Raw genomic sequence first — 18435 nt, 5'->3', positions numbered from 1 at the left:
ATACTCCATGAAAGTCCTGCGAACACGCACGGTGTCCCGGTCTGCGTCTCGCTGAGGACGTCTGTCCTCCTGAAGTATAAAAGTAACGTGAGGGCCAAACATGTCCATTAACAACGTGTAACCTCGCTCATGTGACAGTGAGACCTGCCGTTATGACGGAAACATCGACCGTTAAATCTCCCGGTTAATGCTGGGAAACACTAAACTAGCAGCGGTCTGTCTTCTAAATGAGTAACGAGGTTATTTTTTAAATTTCTACTTGGGTAACTGCAAATACTCAGTGACCTTGACACCTAAAGCCTCTTCCTATTGGGCGAGAGGAGAGCACGTCCTCCAATCAGTCCCTGTGGGGGACACTTGAGGACAGGTGTCTGTGCACCGCCATGACGAATCCCTTGTATGTCCAACACACTCGAGCTTCGGACTATTTGTGATATGAAACTAAAGTCCGATCACCACCTGGACCAACAAACACCAAGATGCGAATCTGGGTTTTTACAGACAAACTTTATTGCAAAGGATTTTCCACCACAACTTGTCACAACACATCGGGGACATTTACATACAGATCACAGGAAACACTAAATGACCTCATTTCCTCTGAAAGTAACCAGCAGGAGGAACGCGGCGTCTCACACTTCAACAAGAAACAAAGGTCGTGACCTTTCAAATAAATTACTGACTCCATTAAATCTCAACCAACCGGATGCGGGAGAGTGCGATTGGTCGGTCATGAAAGGGGCACGTGACACTAACGTGGCTCCTCTGGGAGGGGTCAAAGGTCGTCTATGTGACCATGTACTCCTGTCGCTTGTTGAGTCGGACCTGGCAGAGCGACACGGCGCCCACCGCCACGTAGATGGCGGCGGCGATGAAGCAGTTGATGCCGACCTGGTTGTAGAGGCCGTAGATGTTCTGAGGGGGGTTTTTACTGCGGGCGACAACACGAGATCATTAGTTTTTCATTCCTGTCACACAGAAAGTCAAACAGGTCTTCAGCGCAGAATGACATTATGAATAAATATCAAAGATATTGATTTTGTCCTCCTGTGTTTTGTTTTGGTTGAAATTAAGCATTTGTTCAAAGAAAACAAATGTACTAAATATTCATACGCAGAACTTAAACAGAAATATGTAAAACCAGAACTAGAAAGAACGAATGCATTGCGACTCACTCGCTGCGTATGTCCTCCTCGGTGAACGGGACGTCCTCGATCAGCACGGCCGACTTGGCGCTGAAGAAGATGCCCAGCATGGCCTGGGGAGGGAGGGCAATGATCCATAACATCACCGATAATCAATAAACAATATCAGCATGTTTTTGTTCTATATGTTTATTAATAATAATACTTTCTCATGAAATAATGAGTCACTTATTATGTTAATCAGCTGTAATATTGATCATGAATTAGTCAGTTTAAGACAAACACACACTGGTAGCTTTTCTATTATTTGTTGTTTGTTGTCATTTTGGTTTTAGATTTCATGTTGGAAATAAATTAGCAACAAAACATAAATGTTAACGGCATCATCATAATCAGTGGGAATTACAACAAGCACAAAACTCACGAATCCCCCTGAACGAACATTCAGATTCTGTTGAAGGGGGAAGTGATTTTCTGCGATATGACGTCACATGGGGCCAGTAATAAGTCACATGACTCGTTTAGACATTTGAATAAAACGTCCATTTTAATACTCGTGTAGTCATCAATCAGCGTTTCGATCAATAACTTTATGATCTACAACAAATAACGTGGGTGTCATAATAATTATAATAAAAAACAGTAAAGGTAGTAATAATAATAATAATAATAATAATAATAATAATAATAATGTGGAAGTCTCATCCTCATGAGTGAAAGACAAGATATTAGCCACAGCGTCCATTACACATGCAGTAATTGATCACTGATCAGATGTATTGATCACCAGAGGCGTGATGTCATCAACCTTGGTCACCATCTACTTTCCGGAGAAGACTTACGTTTCAGGACTACTTGTCGATAGATGGCTAAAGTTGTATTATTTGTATGGTCTAGTGTGAATAGACAAATACCTGAAATTAGATTATATAAGTAAAACATCTGGACTGAGAGGGAACGACGTTCGTTTCTTAATCCGAACGGTTAGCTAACGTTAGCTAGGCAGTGTGTCTCCAGGAAGTAGCCGGCGCCCATCGTAGCTACAGATCCATATTTCTTACCAGCATGATGACGCCCCAGATGCTGATCACTATCCCGCACGCAGCCATCTTCGGCCCGCAGAACAGAAGCGACGGCATGTCGGCGTTGGGTCCGATCGATCGATCAGGAGCCGATTGGCTATTAGATTGTGTTTGGTCCGCTAAAGTGTTCAGTGGAAGGACGCCAGAGCCTCGCGGTCAGCTGATCCTCATCCGCTCGGCTTTACTCGTTGAAAGTCGACAACGCTCGTGATCCGCAGCGCGGCGACCAATGGAAAAACGTTCAGTTCGACACGCCCCACCCCTTTCCTCTGAGACCGACCAATGGCGCTCCACCCCCAGTCGCGCAAACATTCCCTTTATCCCGTCTACCTTTGTTGTAAAATATTTGTAAATATACATTTTCCTGCTGAATGTGTAACGCGGGAAAGGCTCCCGGTGGATTCCGATCGATGCGTCTGATTAGATGCGTTTGTTCTCGTTTCTCACGAACCTCTATGGAAGCGCGCTATCGGCGCGAGCCAGCTAGCGTTACAGGAGCTAACCGTAGCTAGCAGCTAACGGCGCGAGCCAGCTAGCGTTACGGGAGCTAAACTTAGCTAGCAGCTAACGGTGTGTTCTCTCTTGAAAAGTCTAAAGGAAGCTGTGGCTCCTCGCCAAGATGACGTCAGCTTCTGCTAAGGTGAGTTCTCACGCGCTCACCTGTAACCGGACTGCGTTCACGGATGTGCTCATTTTACAGCTGTGAAAGTACTGGACACAGTATATTTGTGTACTATAGTCAGTACACAGAGTACACAAATACAGAGTAGTGAAACATTCGGCACCAACATGTATTCTGAACATCGAAATACTGACCTGAGTACTTGTACGAGCTGCCGTGAACCCTCTTGATTTACATCACAGCAAAGTTTGGGGGGGGGGGGGAGTACTTTATATAGTACTACATCTCACAGGTACGCGTAGTACTTTATACAGTACTTAATCTCAGGGGTCCACAGTCAGTACTGTAACTACCTTTACTGGTAGTATTGTCACAGTGTGGTACTAGAACCTGTGAGTACTTCTTGGTTCTCTCAGGTTGGAGAAATCTTCTCAGCAGCCGGAGCAGCTTTCACCAAACTAGGAGAGTTAACGATGCAGCTCCACCCGGTGTGTGACTCCAGCCCGGCCGGGTGAGACACACACACACACACACACACACGGAGACACACTCACCCGGGGACGCACACACTCACAACCTCTCCCTGACCTCTGACCCCTCAGGGCGAAGTGGACGGAGACGGAGATCGAGATGTTGCGTCTGGCGGTCCGTCGGTTTGGAGACGACTTGAACAACATCAGCACCGTGATCAAAGAGCGCACCGTGTAGGAGCTCCTCCCCCCCCGTTGATTATTGGTGGTGGTCTGTTCCTTGTTATGAGGGGGTGTGTCTTCCTGCAGCGCTCAGATAAAGAGCACCGTGAAGAGGAAGCTGTACGAGGACAGCCGGGTCCCCATCGCCGCCGACGCGTCCAAGAAGACCGCCAAGAAACCCGCCGGGACGACGGGGCCTGGTGCCGCTCCCGCCATGATTGCCGTGTCGACTCCGCAGGTCGTCGTGGCGACAGGCATGCAGGGCGGGCCCTCTCTGGCCCCTCCCCTCAAGAAGCAGAAGACGGCAGGTGAGAAACGACAAGCGGTAACTTCAGGAAGTGGCGTGAGATGCGAATTCGGCAGATCTGTCGCTCCAGACGGACCAGCATTCCGTGCGGTCCTGGTCGGCGCCCTACTGGATGACTCGCGCTGATTGGAGTCAGCAGGGTGGCTTGTGAATGAATGTACCGCCTCTGCCTGCCCCTGCGTAGTAAATTAACATGTTGGCCACGCCCCCCCAGACGTGACCCTCAGCGCTCTGAACGACTCTGACGTGAACAGCGACCTCGTCGACATCGAAGGACTCGGAGACGGTTCGTCCAACAAGAAACTCAACTTTGACCAAGGTGAGCGAGACGTGTACTCATTCTATACGGTGTGCATGTACTTGTACTATACAATATATATGTATATACTCATTCCATACACATTGTGTACATGTCTACATATTGTATACACCATGTACTCTTTATGTATGGAACATTGATTTATTATACATCATTAATCATTGTTCTACAACATGTGTTTCCCTCAGAGAGCCTGAACTTGGACTCCAGCCTCATCATGAACTCCAGTGACCTCCCACTGCTGTCCCGCTGACCTTTGACCTCTCGGCTCAGTGCACTGTTGATTTTAAAGTTAAACGTTGAATTGTCCAGGAGACAAAATCCATTGATCTTTTTATTTTACGCTTCGTCCTCGTTGGATTTCCCTCATACACCTTTGTTTTCTTTTGCTTTTTGTTTTTGTTGACATAATTATATTTCCATCAGCGAGTTTAGCGTGAAAACATTTAAACATAGTTTTGTCTTCCTCTTATCATGAAGAATAACGTGAATCTTATTCCGGGTCGTCATGGTAACCGTAGTGTCACTTCAGATTCCTGATTTTTAACCTTCACTACTGGAGTTAAGAATTCCTCAAAATGAAAATTATTAACACGTTTACAACCAAATGTCCAACAAGGAATGATTTCATGCTCCTGAACCCTCAAAGACTCTTAAACTGCACATTTGAATTAAATGTTAAATATATTCCATTTCTACTTTTAGAATTCAAGAAAAAAAGGAACTGATTTAAAATCTCTTTTCTACCTGACGGGAAATAAACTTTTTTTTACGAGATATTTTGAAAGAGTCTTCTAGGATTCCGTTAATACTAATAATGATCTAGTGAAGCAGAAGCTTCTCATGTCATCAGTTCATCGGTGAGGGACGACGTTCTGCAGCAGATTAATCCAGCTTCTGTTTAGAGATCATGACAACAAATCAGCTTTTTGACTTCAAAGTTTTGACAAACAACTTCTATGTTTAGTAAAAAATAACAAAAACCGCTGTCTTTTCTTTTTTTTGGATGTTTTGTTTTATTCAAGTGTTTCCTGATGTAGCCCCGCCTTAAAGCATCCCCTGCTTAACGACCTGTCAATCAGTGTGTTGCCCCGCCCTGTGTGTTAACGGTTTATACTGTAAACGGGTCGTATTATAGTGAGAAAAAGTAAAGAAAATTAAAGGTGAAGAACAAAACAAATAGCACATACAAGTAAATATTGTATTCTGATTATGTTCAATTAGTATATTCTTGAGTTATCAATTTCGAAAGCGTGTATTTTAGACTGTTTAATTGTATTTTTTCAACACAAGTTGGAGGTGGAACATGAACTACGACTCCTCGTGCAAAGAAAAACACAAATGAGACCAGAGAAGACAAAAAACGTTTGTTATACGGTACAGATTTTAATTTTTCATATACAATATTTATAGTGTGTAGATTATTTCCACTAGAACCAGAAGGTCACTTACTTATATTTATTTATTCAATAAACACTTGAATATATACTTTTATTTTACAGTTGCATAAAAATACATGGTCTCTTTTTCTTACGTATAGAATTAGTCCAAAACAACAGAAAAAAGATCAACATTGAGAAATCCATGTGTATGTTTCCATAGTTGTACTTTTAGTTCCCTTTATTATTTATAGTCCATCTCACTCTGGTGGATTTTACTTCAGACCCTGATTTGTTATTTTAAAATGCTGCTGGTTTTGCTTTTACAGTTTAATAATAATCAAAGAGCAATGGCGCTTCACACGTATACATATTAAAGTGCTGAAGTTTCCTTCTTAAAAAAATGAATCTTTTCATGGATCAATCTTACGAAACCGTAAAAAAAAAAGGTCTGGTAAGATGGTGAAGGTGAAAAGGCTACAGGTTAGCTTAGCATGAGGACCAGCAAAGGGCAAAGAACTTTTATTCATAAAGTTTAAATCTGAGAAGTTTAGTTTCTCAGAACAAAAGTAAAGATTTTCCTGTTTACATGATGAGAAGTAAATTCCGATATTTGACGCTGCATTTTGAGCAACCAATCAGTGGAATCTGACGGAGAAGCGCTAGTTAGCGATAGCAGCACAGTCCTTCTTGGCTACGTAAGGGAGCTAACGCTAACAGAGCTTGAAGTGAGTCACATTATGTTGCTTTCGAGCCCCAGTAAAAATGAGTACTGAGATGAAGGCCATGACCACGTTATCGTGATGCGTTCAAGGTACCGAGTAAAAACCACCAGAGTGAAATACGTCCGCAGAACTGAAGCGTTGAATGAATGAATCTCCTAAAAAAAAAAAAAAGCATCTCTGACATCATGAGGATGAATATGACACCGATCCTGATAAAAGCTTAACGTGTGCAATAAAACATAAATAATGAAACGTGATTAAAAGAAAAAAATTAAAATTAAGTTTTTTTTTTTTTATAAAGTCACAACGAGGCAATTTCAGCGATATGGGAAGTTTTAAACAGTTATATATATATATTTATATGTGTGTGTACACACACAGTAAATCAGCTGTATCATCTTATTTATGCCTCTAACGAATTGCTTTGGGAAATTGGGAAAATATAAATGTCTTGAACAAAATGAATCCCAAAATATACATTTGAAAAACAGCTTTTGTGGTATTTTGTTTTTATCTTAATGGCAAAATGGACGTAGCTTAAGTTTCTCAATACATTTATACCGACGAATTATATTAAATACATTACTTTTAATGAAAAGTAAAATAAGTAAACATGTTGAGCTTAAATGACTGATTGTTCTCCAAATTGTACGGCTGCTATTCTCTTGGCCCAAATTAGCATGTTAGCAAGAGCAAAGCACCAGCTGTGGTTGGCGTTTACGATTATCACCTATCGTTTCATTATGTAAAGTTTAGTTAGCAATCCGTGAGGACTAATGTTAGCGTTGTATGCTAACTGTTAGCATGAGCAAAAAACCTCCAATCGCACTGAAAATGTTGTTTAACAGATAAAAAAATGAAAACATTTTAAACACGTGAAGGAAAATAAAAAAAGAGGAAACTCAAAGGACGAGACAAACATTGATGAATACTGATCTCCTTAAATTGCAGGTTTCTAAAGAGTTTTTGGCTTAAAAACATTCTTGGTAGCAGAAAGTCGTACGAGTCGGCTGCTTATCGAACGGCTGCTTCTACGAGCAGCGCAAAGAAAATAAAGATTTTAAAGCAACAAAGATATTTTGGCAGCGTTTTGTTCCGTCTGAAAGAAAGAAGTTTGCTTCAGTTCCTTCAGTCTAAACAAAAGGTACTTAAAGTTTGTCTCAATTAAAAGTGTTCATAAAAAAGTAAACTACAGATGATATTTACTGGCCTTGTTGTGGTCAGACGGAGTTTAAATTAAGACGTTTATTGAATGTTTGACATCAAAGCGGTTTCTTTCCTTTGATAGTTACAGATTTAAATCTGTAACTATCAAAGAAATAAAAAGATGTTTTGGCTCAAAGACTCGTGGAAGCCTCACGCTGCTCTCAGGCTAAACTTAAACTCATCTGGAATTGATTTAGACTTTGATGCTTTTTTATGTTGAAAGAACTCAAAGACTCGACAGCAGCCGAAGAGCGAAAGCTGGAAGCAGAACCACCGGTTTCTGACCTCTGACCTTTCCAGAGCGGATACGTTAGAAATAAAAAGATCCACAATCAAAGTCGTCTTTGACCATCGTTTGACCTTCAGGAGCAACGAGTTCAACGTAGCCAACGGAAGAGGAAGAGGAGATATGTACAATCCGACCGACCGACACGCAGAGGGGGGGCTTTAGTGTCTGGGGTGCTGGTGGGAGGCGAAGGGGGTGAAGGACGGGGGAGGAGGGGACAGAGACAGGGGGCAGGACTGGGGACTGACGCCTCCTGCGGGGGGGGAGTCCGCCGCCGCCTGAGAGACGCTGAGGGGGGGAGACAAGCTTTACTCGAGATTCTTCTCCTTCATAAGTTGAGTTTGAGTGTTGAAGCTCCACCCTCACCTGAAGGTGTAGCTGCTGCTCCGGTGGGCGGGATCCGTTACCCCGGCAACAAAAAGCTTCTTCGGGGGTCCGTCGGACTCCGCCCCTCCTGAGGGGCGACAGAGGTTAACGGCTGTAGAGGTCACGACAATGGTTCTTTATTCAGGGGCACGTAGAGAACTGCGTGGCGGCCATCGGCCAATGGGATCGCTGCGTTTTGATAAGCGTGGACGGCAAAAACAAAACGTTCAATCAAGAAGGACGAGAGACGTCTCCTCGAAGAGAATGTTGTTAAATTACATTAACAATTAAACAAGTGTCTAAAATACACACTTTCTAAAGTGATTTTTTTTATCTATTGACAACACTAGTTATTTATAATAAAGTTCAGGAGGAAGGGAGAAGAAAACATCTGCTGAAGGCCATTCGAATGCTAACGTGTCACTTCCTGCGGCCCAGCTCAACAATCGCGTTGATGTTTTCTTCCTTTCTTTCACGTCGTTTATAAAGGAACCAAAGACGATACATTTGACTTCTATTCACTATTGACTTGATGATCATTGACTTCTATTCACTATTGACTTGATGATCATTGACTTCTATTCACTATTGACTTGATGATCATTGACTTCTATTCAGGCATCAAAATCAACATGAAAGGAATCGTACCTTTTCTCTTGAGCAGAGTCATCGCAGGTGATCTGACTGTGGCCCCCCCTGCTGGTCTGAGGGACCAGTAAACAAATAACAACAATAAATTCACCCATTACCAAATTAAACAACCTTCTACTTCATAAAAGAATATCTCCGAACAAGAGCTTATTCTTCTTTGTTGGTATTGTTGTCCTGACCTGAACCTCCGGGGGGGACTCGGGGAGGAGCTGGGGGTGACGCCGCTGTCCTGTGACCACTGAATAAGAAAACCAGTCGTTATCAACCATCTCTGTTGATGTGGACTCACTGTAATTCAATTCATTTTATTTTGTAGAGCCCAATATCGCAAATTACAAGTGTGCCTCAGAGGCTTTAAGTCTGTACACATGTGACATCGTCTGTCCCCAAACGCTCAGAGGGAAAAACTCCCCAAACAACGAAAACCCTCCACCAGAGGACGGACCATCCGTCTCCTGATGGACACACTACAGTGATGTCAATGTAAACTGAATGGAGATGCTCACCACTGACGTGTGATTGTGCCACTGACTGACTGGGTGACCTGGGATCGGACTGGAAGCACTGGGAGACAAAGAGAGGGACAATTAATGTAATTCAAACGTGTGTGTGTGTGTGTGTGTGTGTGCTGTACCTCAGTCTCTGCAGACTTCCTCGAAGTATCGTATCCATGTTCTCCTCCTGCAGGAAACACAAACAGCTGTCAGTACCCTCCACGTTGACCTTTGACCCGGTCTATTTTCGGTCGAATCAAACGCCCTCAAACCCAAAGAAGACTGAGAAGAGAGACTTTAACAAATAAGGAGACAAGGACGAGTGGACCGCTGACCTGCCTCTTGTGGTCGGGTCGCTCTGCGGTCGCTGAGAAAGGAGAGAGAGGGACGAGCTGGAGGGAACGATGGGGGACAGTCAGCCAGACAACAGAACGACCACGATCATTTTTATCATTACTCCACAAACAAACAGTGACCTGTGAAGGGCCGCTGGGGTTGATGGACACACTGCTGCGTCTGTACCGAGCCAACGACACAGGACTGAACATCGCCATCCCGTCGCTGAGAGAGAGACAGACGAAGAAGAGGACATTCAAGTGAGACATGCAGAAGGACGGTCTTTATTAGGTACTCGCTTAAAGGTCAATGGTGTAATGATTTGGTAGATTTAACCATCAAAAGCACTCTTTATGTAAATGGCTTTTAAAGTTGTAGCTGGATGAGAGAATAACTACCCAAATAACGTGTGGTACTTTAATCAATCCAGATGTTGCTGCCTCGTCCAGGTATAATGGGTAGAGGTGTGTTTTTAGCTGCAGAGGCTTTCTGCTGTCTGTGAATGTCGTTTACGTCAAATTGGAATCATTAAATGACGATATACTTTTACTTTTTTGAGTAACATTTTTCTTGTATATTCACACACATACAATAAAATCGTCACGTTTTCACTTGACTTTTCATTTAAAGGGTGCCAGAGGAATTTCAGGAAAGAAAACGGCCTGTTCTAAAGTTCAGGTTCCACTTGAACAAGTACCGGTTTGTGTACTTGTGTACTAGGCATGCAGCATTTAAGAACTCAACACTGTAACGTCTCAAGTCGTATGCGATGATGCAGGTGCAGTACCACCGACCTGACACTGGTGATCATGGGGGCGCTGTTCGACCTGCGGAGCGCCCCGCCTCCCGCCCCGCCAGCTGCGCCTGCGCACTGGTCCACTTCCATCCGTTCCATGCCTCTGCCCTCCACGGGCCCGTCACGGCCGTCCTCCGACGCTCTGATGACGGCGTCGGGCTCTACGCAAGCCCGGTGGAAGCCCGAACCCGCAGGCCTCTCCCGAGCGCGCGCTGCCGCGGAGTCGGTGGGGGTCGAACACACGGCGGCGGGCGCCTCTCTACCACATTCCCCTCTCCCCGGCTCCGCGTCCGAGCACCGGACAGGACTGTCACGGAACCCCCCCTTGCCCCCCCGGCGGCAACGCCGCTTCACGCGCACCCGTCCCCTGCCCGACGCCGACGTTCCGGTCGCGTGACCGAGTGATTAACACACGCACAAAAACACACTCGCTTGTTTCCAAAGGCGTCCAGTCAAAACTCCCGGTTCCACCGGAACACTTTTAACGCACGTGACGCAACTTAAGAAGAAGCGGAGCGCCGCCGGTCCAGAGAGCAGGAACCCGCTGAGGCAGCTGACCGGACAAGTCGCACCGGGGCCGGTACCGGAGTCCTCCCGGGGACCAGGTCCCACGGTCCCCCGCCCCCCTACCGAGCACCGAGCGGACCGCTGCGACACGAACACTTTGACCGCTTTTCACAACGCAAAGAGTCCTCCGCCGAGTGGAGACGGTGCGTCACCGGGGAAACAGCGCCGCCCTGTGGCCAGCCAGGAGCACTACACGGCGGCAGCTACTATGATAACAGTATGTGTACTGTGGGAAGGCGAGACTCTTATTCCCTGAAAAGGAATAGTATCTGATCCTAAAACGCATTAACGCATTAACTTCTTCTATTCATTAACACATGTTATTTTCGACCTCCAAAGTCCCAAAAACTTAGAATAATAAACAACTCATCTTTGGTAGAAATTAATTACTTTATTAGCTTCATGAATGGAATAAACATTTCACTAAATATATTTGATAGTTTTAGTTAATAATATTCTAAAATATACTATAGTATAGTGTAATAGAAATATTCTCAAGAATATGTCTCCTAACCAAGTTCTTACCCTAGTAAGTCCGACCACCTGCCCTCTTGACCCCATTCCATCACATCTTCTACAATCTATCGCTCCTGACCTTCTTCCTTTCCTCACCTGTCTCATCAACAACGCTCTGTTATCTGGCTGTTTTCCCAATTCTCTGAAGGAGGTGAGTCAACCGTCTCCTGAAGAAACCCACTCTTCCCTTTTTGTCCAAAACTCTTCACGTGCGATCTTTAACCAACTCTCCTCTTATCTCCACCATAACAACCTCCTTGACCCCCACCGGTCAGGCTTCAAGGCCATTCCACAGAGACTGCTCTCCTTGCTGTCTCAGAGCTCCACACTGCTAGAGCTCCTCTCTGTCCTCTGTCCTCGTCCTTCTGGACCTCTCTGCTCCATTTGACACCCACCAGATCCTTATTTCCTCCCTTCAGGAACTTGGTGTCTCAGGCTCTGCTCTCTCCCTCCTCTCGTCCTACCTCGACGGACGCACCTACCGGGTAACCTGGAGAGGATCTGTGTCGGAACCTTGTCCTCTTACTACTGGAGTTCCTCAGGGTTCCGTCCTGGGTCCCCTCCTCTTCTCGCTCTACACCAACTCTCTCGGCGCTGTCATTCGCTCCGCGGGTTCCACTCCGCCCAGTGGCCTTTCTGTGTGGAGTCTGCATGTTCTCCCCGTGTCTGCGTGGGTTCTCTCCGGGTTCTCCGGCTTCCTCCCACAGTCCAGAGACCTGCTCTGGGGATCAGGGTGATTGGGACTCTAAATTGCCTGTAGGTGTGTGGATGTGAGTGTGAAAGGTTGTGTGTCTCTGTGTAGCCCTGCGATTGTCTGGTGACCAGTCCAGGATGAACCCGTCTATCGCCCGGCTGGGACAGACTCCAGCCCCCCGTGACCCCGTGACCCTGTGTGCAGGATAAGTGGTTTGCAGATGGATGGATGGAAATTGTACTTATAACGGTTCTTATCTACAGCAAGTTGTACATCGGCTTATTTGAGGAAATCGCACTTTCTTGTTTCTTGTTCTTCTGAGTTTGTTTCCTTATGGTTGAAATGCACTTATTGTAAGTCGCTTTGGATAAAAGCGTCAGATAAATGACATGTGATGTAATGTAGAAGACATTTTGTAGTTTTCCTGTTATTTTAAACTCATTGCAAATTTTTAGTAAGTAAGTAAGATTTTTAACCAAGGTAGCTTAATAACAAACTTCTTATGTTGTAATTAAAAATTTAAAAATAATCAAATTTAATGAATATATGCGTGAGATTAAGGGGGCGTGGTCTCTGAATTCAGTGTCAGAGACCACGCCCCAAGGTCAGCAACTTAACCAGTTAAAAAATGTTGTGGCGGAGAACATTTATCTCAGCATCCTGTTAATTAAACTACTACTACAAGAAGTGGAGGACAAAAAATAACTTGAGTATAAATAAATAAAAAACATTACTTTTGGCTAAACAGACCGTTTAACACGAAGCCTTTTAACTGCAGGTCCAAATGGAGGTCGGAGTTGACGGACGGCGCCGTGTCTCATCGTCGGTGTTCTGATCCCTGAAGTTCAGCTGTGACGCTGATGTCCAACGTGTTGGACGTCTTTGTCCAAACCGTATGCTTCATATGAGAAATGCTCCAGTAAAGGATGCCTCTTGTCACCAGCTGCACGATGCAGGGGGAAGTTAAATAAATGCTCCGATGAAGCATAGATTTGAAATCGCTGTTGAATTACATTCTTATTTCTACAAACTATTCTGTTTCACATGAATAAATAGATCAACAAAAAGTAAAAATAATGCTGATGACAGCACTGTGGGTGTATGTATATATATATATATATATATATATATATATATATATATATATATATATATATATATATATATATATATGTAATAAGCAAGCTTTACTTAACTTTTCAACATTATCTATAGACATTTTTCTCAAATGACACTAAACATATTTGCATCAGATTTAGTATAATAATAAAAGAGTATAATCAGTAAAGAGAACTTGTTGGCTAACCGAAGCTAACACACATCGTGTATAAAGAAAATCACTTCACAGTTATTTAGTCTCCACAAGGGACAAAGCTGCAGAACCCCACTAAGTATCAACTTATATTTATACACACAAATATATGTATTTATTTATTTATACATAAGTATTTATTTTGTCCTCCATACAAGTACACATAGTACTACTTTAAAACCTACTTAAAACTACCTTTAATACAAGTACTTAAAACTACTACTACAATATGTACTTATAACTACCACTATAACAAGTACACATTGTAGGCTACTTCTATCACACCTACTTAAAACTACTACTACTACTACAAGTACTTAAAACTACTACAAGTACTTAAAACTGCTACAAGTACTTAAAACTGCTACTACAACACATTCTTAAGACTGGTACTAAGTACTTACGACTACTACTCCGCTATCTGTACTACTACTACAACACGTAGTACTAGTACCCCAAACCTCCGGCAGGGGGCGCTGGCGGAGGTTTTAACCGCTTAAACGCTCCGTGAGTGGGCGAAGAGAAGAGGTTAAAGGTCAAAGACGAGGGAGGAGGAGGAGGGCTCGTCTCCTTCCTTCCTTCCTTCCTCCTGACGGAGTCACACAACCTTCGGAGACTTTTAACAACTTTATCCGGAGTGTTTCTAAAACAAGGCGCCCGCGCGGCCGGACCGGCGGTGACGTAGCGCTGTGACGTCAGCGGTGACGTAGAGCGGCATGTCGGAGCGATCCACGTCCGTCTGGATGTGACCGGTAGGCGGGTTAAACCCCCCGAGCCCCCCGGCTGCTGGTAAACAACCGGGCGGCTTCGGTTTAAAGATTTAACTTAACAAGTTTATGACGGTAATTCATAGAAAACAACACGAGGAGATTAAACGAGGAAAACAGATCATCATAATATTCATTTGTCAATCTGGAAACTGGAGATTTTTTTTGCGTTTTACATTTCAGAAGCGATGTAATAATACATTGACTACTACTACACTATGTTTATATATCTGTCTATATATATTTAATGTAGTTATACCACAAAGCCAGACGCTGTATTCATCATGAGGTTTAATAACACGTGGTGCGTATAGGAATCAATAAAAGGGACTAAATCATTTAATAGTAGCTGAAGGCTTTTTCTGACTGGTTATTAACGACATAATGTGATTAAATACCAAGCATATATTTCTCTAAAGTTTATAAAGTGTCGCACAACTTTCATCTGGAAGATTTAAAGTTAGATTAAATGGAACACAAACTAATACTAATAGCTTCCTTTTGATGAAGTATTTCTGAGTAAAGTAGTTGCTTCACCACAAAGGAAACTTAACTGTTAACTGCTTATAAACTACATTGACCTTTGACCTTGTTTGTCAGAGGAGGATGGAGGGAGAGAAAGAGACGGCTGAGGAGAAGGAGGAAGAGGAGGAGCTTCGCCATCACATCACAGCGACGTCCTCGGTGGACGACCTGGCTCTTCCCATCATGCAATGGGAGGATCTGAGCCAGCGGATAGCCCAGTTGGAAAGACAGGAGCAAGAGCGGAGGGAGAGGTCAAAGGTCAGCCGTGAAGAAGCGTGTGGAAAGGGTTCTCTGAAGACTGCATTTCCTGTGAGCCTTTCTTGGCCCCCAAAGAGTGTGTTTCCACTCACAACACATTCGTATTTTCATAGTATAATTGGTTTTATTTAAGAGGATTTATGTGAATGTTGTTTGACGCGTTGCATTGTGGGAAATGTTTGAGTTGAGCTGCAGAACTCACCAGCTCTTCAGCTGTTGATTTGAAAGGATAAAGATTGTTTGTTGGGGCTTTTGTTGTTTGTAAATTGGTAATAAAAGCGGTGTCTCCCTGCAGGGGGCGCCGGAGGGGAGTCGGGGGGGGGCGTGGGGCGACGTCTGGGAGGAAGACGACACGTCGAGTAGGAGGCGTCGAGTCGCCGTCGACAATTCGCAGTAATTAAGTTTTATTTATAATATGTATATAATACATGTTTAAAGTGTTTTTGTTTTGTTTATTGCAATCGTTCATAATGAGTTAATGACATAACGTCGGCCCACTGAAGCTCCATGTTTATGATCATTACAGGTTTCATAACCACAGAAAGCTTCAGCTGTGCTTCATCAACAGCAGCGACAGTGAGGACGAGGAGGGAGACGCCACAGAGAAGGTCTCTGCATGTTCATTGGCTGGAGGTGTCGTACTTTATTTTTCTCTGTTCGCCGCTTAGAATTAATTAATACTAATAGTTCAGTCATACATGAAGCAACCTGTAAATCTTCCTCACTGGTATTTCTTGTAGCTGCAACTACCTCACTGTCAAACCAGGAGGAAGCTGGAAACTGTCTGGGTCAGTGCTAACAGTGCTAACAGTGCTAACAGCGCTGTTAGCACCGTTAGCACCGTTCGCTGAAACATCTCCAGCTGAATTCTTTTTTAAATCCACAACCTTTTATTCTGCACAGGTTTCCATGGAAACGGGGCGTAACGGTTGCTACGGCGCCGGGCTGAAGCAGGAAGTGGCCATGGACCTGAGGACGCTAAGGGACAAACTGCTGGCTGAGCAGAAGGACGAGGAGGTAAAGGACAAAGACACAACACAGCTGTTAGAATGTGGAGACTTAATAGCATCTGTGTGTGTGTGTGTGTGTGTGTGTGTGTCAGCGTGTGGAAGGCATCAGCTGTGTTGCTGAGCAGAAACATCTGGAGCGTTGGGAGCTGCAGATGTGTTCAGTGCAGCAGCTCGTTAGCTTGGGAGCGTCGCTTCAACAGGATGTGCACGGTACACACACACGCACACAATATAAAATGACAGATAAATACTACATTACCCATGAGCCTCAGTCATCGTCAGAGACCAGAAGGACCAAAGTACAACCAAAGACAAAGACAACATTTAAGCCCAGACAACACGTGAACGGGACAGAATAGGAACTTGTAATATTTAGTTTTACTGGATGAAGAAATCGTTGGATTTAAAAAAATTTAATTACAAAAGACGTATTTCTTTTTGTAGAATGTGTAATGTGACTGTGTATAATATGACTGGTGTGTTTAAAAAGACGTTCCACAACATTCAGCTCAGATGACAATGTCTTGACTCGGCATTTTAGCATAGCATTTTTAGCATAGCATAGCATCGATAGATTCAGTGAACCCTTCAGAGGACAGAACCATCACGGACCTCTTTGTCTCACCGCTCTGCTTCCAGCTCTCAGCTCCGAGTTGGTGTCTCACCTTGTTGTCCGGGACCAGCTGAGGACGAAGCAGGACGCCGTGCTGCTGGACGTCCAGGACCTGACTTAACAAGCGGGACCCCTGACCGGGACCCTGCACCTCTGCACCACTGCTCCGCCTCCTCAGACATTAGCTGAGATGCTAATTAGGCCAAACAAACAGGGAGATTGGACTGGAGGGGTCCGGTAGAACAGGAAGTTGAGTTCAAAACAACAAAGGTCGTGAAAAACGTGGAGACGAAGCCCGAAGGAAACGTGAGCGAGGAGAAGAAGTAACGGAGGAAAGTGATCAACTAGCGGACGGAAGGAAGACAAACAGCTCCAGCTCCTCCAGACGGGGGACGGCTGACGGACCACAACAAAGGGCCAGAAGACCACTCAGCAGCTCATGCATGAGACACACAACTGGTTGGTGTTAGTAGAAGAGAAGATGAAACATGCGTGTTGTTAACGTGTGTGAGCCACGTGTAGGAACACGTTCATTCTCTCGTGATCCTGCATGAAGAAGGAATATGAAGATTATTTAGTCATCAACAATGAACGCAACAGATGTGCAAAACTTGTGTTTCTCTAGTGACACAAACTACAAATGTCTTCTTCTTGGACGTAAACAAACGTAAATGCAAATGAGGCAAATTGAGTTATTTAATTGTTGTTTCTTAAAACAAAGAGAACGTTACATTCAGCTTGTGTAGCGAGACGAGATCAACTCTTTTTTCCTTAAAACAACAACAAAACAATGTGGAATTTATTCAAGACAAAGGGGAGATAAACATGTTTTTATAATTGTTGATTAATGATGTCATTGCTCGATCTAAGTAAACTAAAACTGCATCACAGAGGCCAGTTTGTCCTCGTGGTTTGGGACAAAAACTTAAAGCACTTGTTTTAGTTCATTTATAATATTTAAATGTTGCTGCGTCTTTAATCAAAGCTCAACACTCACATTAAGGTTTACTGCTAACGAATAAAGGGAATAATCCACTCGATTTAGCCAACATATTTTTATATTGCTAACTTTAATAATTGTTGACTTTAAGAAGGTGGAGTTTATATTTTTCCTGCAGTAATGTTTTTTGAATAATTCAAAGACATTTTATTCCAATAAAGGGTAACTCACATTCACGTTTATATTAAAAGTCACAATGAAAATATGTTTTAAGTGTTTCAATAACAAAGTGGCGGAGAAACAGATAATAAGAATAATGTCTTTATATTTCAAAGTATTTAGTATTTAAATATGTATTTTCAAGTGTAAATACAATGTATTATAAATGTATCTGAAAATGTGAGACGTGAATTGTGAAATATATTTTGATAAAAGTTTCCTTCATGTTTATGTCCTTAATGAACATTTTATTGAAATACATTTTGTAGAACTTTTTAAAACAAATATTTTGTGTTTCACAATAAAAGTAGAACAAAAATCAATGATCAATAACAAGATGTTAAAAGAGGTGATTTAAATAGTTGCAAACTGATTTAGATTTGGACTTAAATTCCACTTCTGTTTCCTTCTAAAATAAATAGAGAATATCTTGTGTAGTCGTTCCACTGATCATGTGACCACAACTCTTCATCTGATTGGGTGACTTTTTTTTTACTGACATACAAAAGTTTTCAGAAATCTCAAATGAACAAATAATGAAAGTTTTACACTTTTTATTACATCACAGGTCACTTAGCTGACGCTTTTTATTCAAAGCAACTTACGTT

The 18435-nt window shown here is 43.3% G+C and overlaps 4 protein-coding genes and 1 long non-coding RNA gene across 7 annotated transcripts; 3 read left to right on the top strand and 2 right to left on the bottom strand.

The window, feature by feature from the left end:
* Nucleotides 1-488: 488 nt before the first annotated feature.
* rnasekb (ribonuclease, RNase K b) lies at nucleotides 489-2820 on the bottom strand. The gene is made up of 3 exons (XM_040182163.2): nucleotides 2207-2820; nucleotides 1176-1258; nucleotides 489-931 (listed from the first exon to the last, which is right to left on the bottom strand). The coding sequence occupies exons 1-3, from the start codon at nucleotides 2282-2284 to the stop codon at nucleotides 787-789; spliced, it is 306 nt and encodes a 101-aa protein (XP_040038097.1). The 5' UTR covers nucleotides 2285-2820; the 3' UTR covers nucleotides 489-786.
* Nucleotides 2494-5347, top strand: bacc1 (BPTF associated chromatin complex component 1). Its single transcript, XM_040182162.2, has 6 exons — nucleotides 2494-2867; nucleotides 3266-3360; nucleotides 3452-3553; nucleotides 3629-3849; nucleotides 4063-4167; nucleotides 4356-5347. The coding sequence occupies exons 1-6, from the start codon at nucleotides 2847-2849 to the stop codon at nucleotides 4418-4420; spliced, it is 609 nt and encodes a 202-aa protein (XP_040038096.2). The 5' UTR covers nucleotides 2494-2846; the 3' UTR covers nucleotides 4421-5347.
* A 186-nt stretch (nucleotides 5348-5533) lies between these two features.
* On the bottom strand, nucleotides 5534-11192 carry LOC120822451 (P2R1A-PPP2R2A-interacting phosphatase regulator 1). The gene is made up of 9 exons (XM_040182161.2): nucleotides 10405-11192; nucleotides 9751-9835; nucleotides 9610-9666; nucleotides 9415-9461; nucleotides 9287-9344; nucleotides 8960-9018; nucleotides 8778-8833; nucleotides 8130-8217; nucleotides 5534-8051 (listed from the first exon to the last, which is right to left on the bottom strand). The coding sequence occupies exons 1-9, from the start codon at nucleotides 10503-10505 to the stop codon at nucleotides 7925-7927; spliced, it is 678 nt and encodes a 225-aa protein (XP_040038095.1). The 5' UTR covers nucleotides 10506-11192; the 3' UTR covers nucleotides 5534-7924.
* On the top strand, nucleotides 11053-13181 carry LOC120822454 (uncharacterized). Its single transcript, XR_005712684.2, has 2 exons — nucleotides 11053-11190; nucleotides 12962-13181. It is a non-coding gene; the product is annotated as an uncharacterized LOC120822454 (long non-coding RNA).
* Nucleotides 13182-14007: 826 nt separating this feature from the next.
* Nucleotides 14008-18046, top strand: LOC120822448 (schwannomin-interacting protein 1). Of its 3 annotated transcripts, none has more exons than XM_040182152.2 (7): nucleotides 14008-14247; nucleotides 14863-15121; nucleotides 15341-15438; nucleotides 15572-15653; nucleotides 15949-16062; nucleotides 16148-16265; nucleotides 16695-18046. In XM_040182152.2, the coding sequence occupies exons 5-7, from the start codon at nucleotides 15955-15957 to the stop codon at nucleotides 16787-16789; spliced, it is 321 nt and encodes a 106-aa protein (XP_040038086.2). In that variant the 5' UTR covers nucleotides 14008-14247; nucleotides 14863-15121; nucleotides 15341-15438; nucleotides 15572-15653; nucleotides 15949-15954; the 3' UTR covers nucleotides 16790-18046. The 3 variants fall into 3 exon arrangements, with proteins under 3 accessions (XP_040038086.2, XP_077963206.1, XP_040038085.2); XM_078107080.1 differs by having other exon boundaries at nucleotides 15572-15678; XM_040182151.2 differs by having other exon boundaries at nucleotides 14020-14284.
* The last annotated feature ends 389 nt before the right edge of the window (nucleotides 18047-18435 follow it).

The sequence above is a fragment of the Gasterosteus aculeatus genome, chromosome 7, assembly GCF_964276395.1.
Source record: "Gasterosteus aculeatus chromosome 7, fGasAcu3.hap1.1, whole genome shotgun sequence".
NCBI classification, from domain to species: domain Eukaryota; kingdom Metazoa; phylum Chordata; class Actinopteri; order Perciformes; family Gasterosteidae; genus Gasterosteus; species Gasterosteus aculeatus.
The sequence above is the reverse complement of the archived record's forward strand: the minus strand, read 5'-3'. Positions and strand labels throughout refer to the sequence as shown.

Bases quoted from the DNA above. Each gene is read 5' to 3' on its own strand.
- LOC120822448 (XM_040182152.2), top strand. From the start codon at position 15,955: ATGGAAACGGGGCGTAACGGTTGCTACGGCGCCGGGCTGAAGCAGGAA. The intron at 16,063-16,147 runs GTAAAGGACAAA...TGTGTGTGTCAG, and splicing joins CTGAGCAGAAGGACGAGGAG to CGTGTGGAAGGCATCAGCTG. The intron at 16,266-16,694 runs GTACACACACAC...CTCTGCTTCCAG, and splicing joins GCTTCAACAGGATGTGCACG to CTCTCAGCTCCGAGTTGGTG.
- rnasekb (XM_040182163.2), bottom strand. From the start codon at position 2,284: ATGCCGTCGCTTCTGTTCTGCGGGCCGAAGATGGCTGCGTGCGGGATA. The intron at 1,259-2,206 runs GTAAGAAATATG...CTCCCTCCCCAG, and splicing joins TCTGGGGCGTCATCATGCTG to GCCATGCTGGGCATCTTCTT. The intron at 932-1,175 runs GTGAGTCGCAAT...TGTCGCCCGCAG, and splicing joins GAGGAGGACATACGCAGCGA to TAAAAACCCCCCTCAGAACA.
- bacc1 (XM_040182162.2), top strand. From the start codon at position 2,847: ATGACGTCAGCTTCTGCTAAG. The intron at 3,361-3,451 runs GTGAGACACACA...CTGACCCCTCAG, and splicing joins TGTGACTCCAGCCCGGCCGG to GGCGAAGTGGACGGAGACGG. The intron at 4,168-4,355 runs GTGAGCGAGACG...TGTTTCCCTCAG, and splicing joins GAAACTCAACTTTGACCAAG to AGAGCCTGAACTTGGACTCC.
- LOC120822451 (XM_040182161.2), bottom strand. From the start codon at position 10,505: ATGGAACGGATGGAAGTGGACCAGTGCGCAGGCGCAGCTGGCGGGGCG. The intron at 9,462-9,609 runs GTCAGCGGTCCA...TGTTTCCTGCAG, and splicing joins GACCCGACCACAAGAGGCAG to GAGGAGAACATGGATACGAT. The intron at 9,019-9,286 runs GTGAGCATCTCC...TTTCTTATTCAG, and splicing joins GGCACAATCACACGTCAGTG to TGGTCACAGGACAGCGGCGT.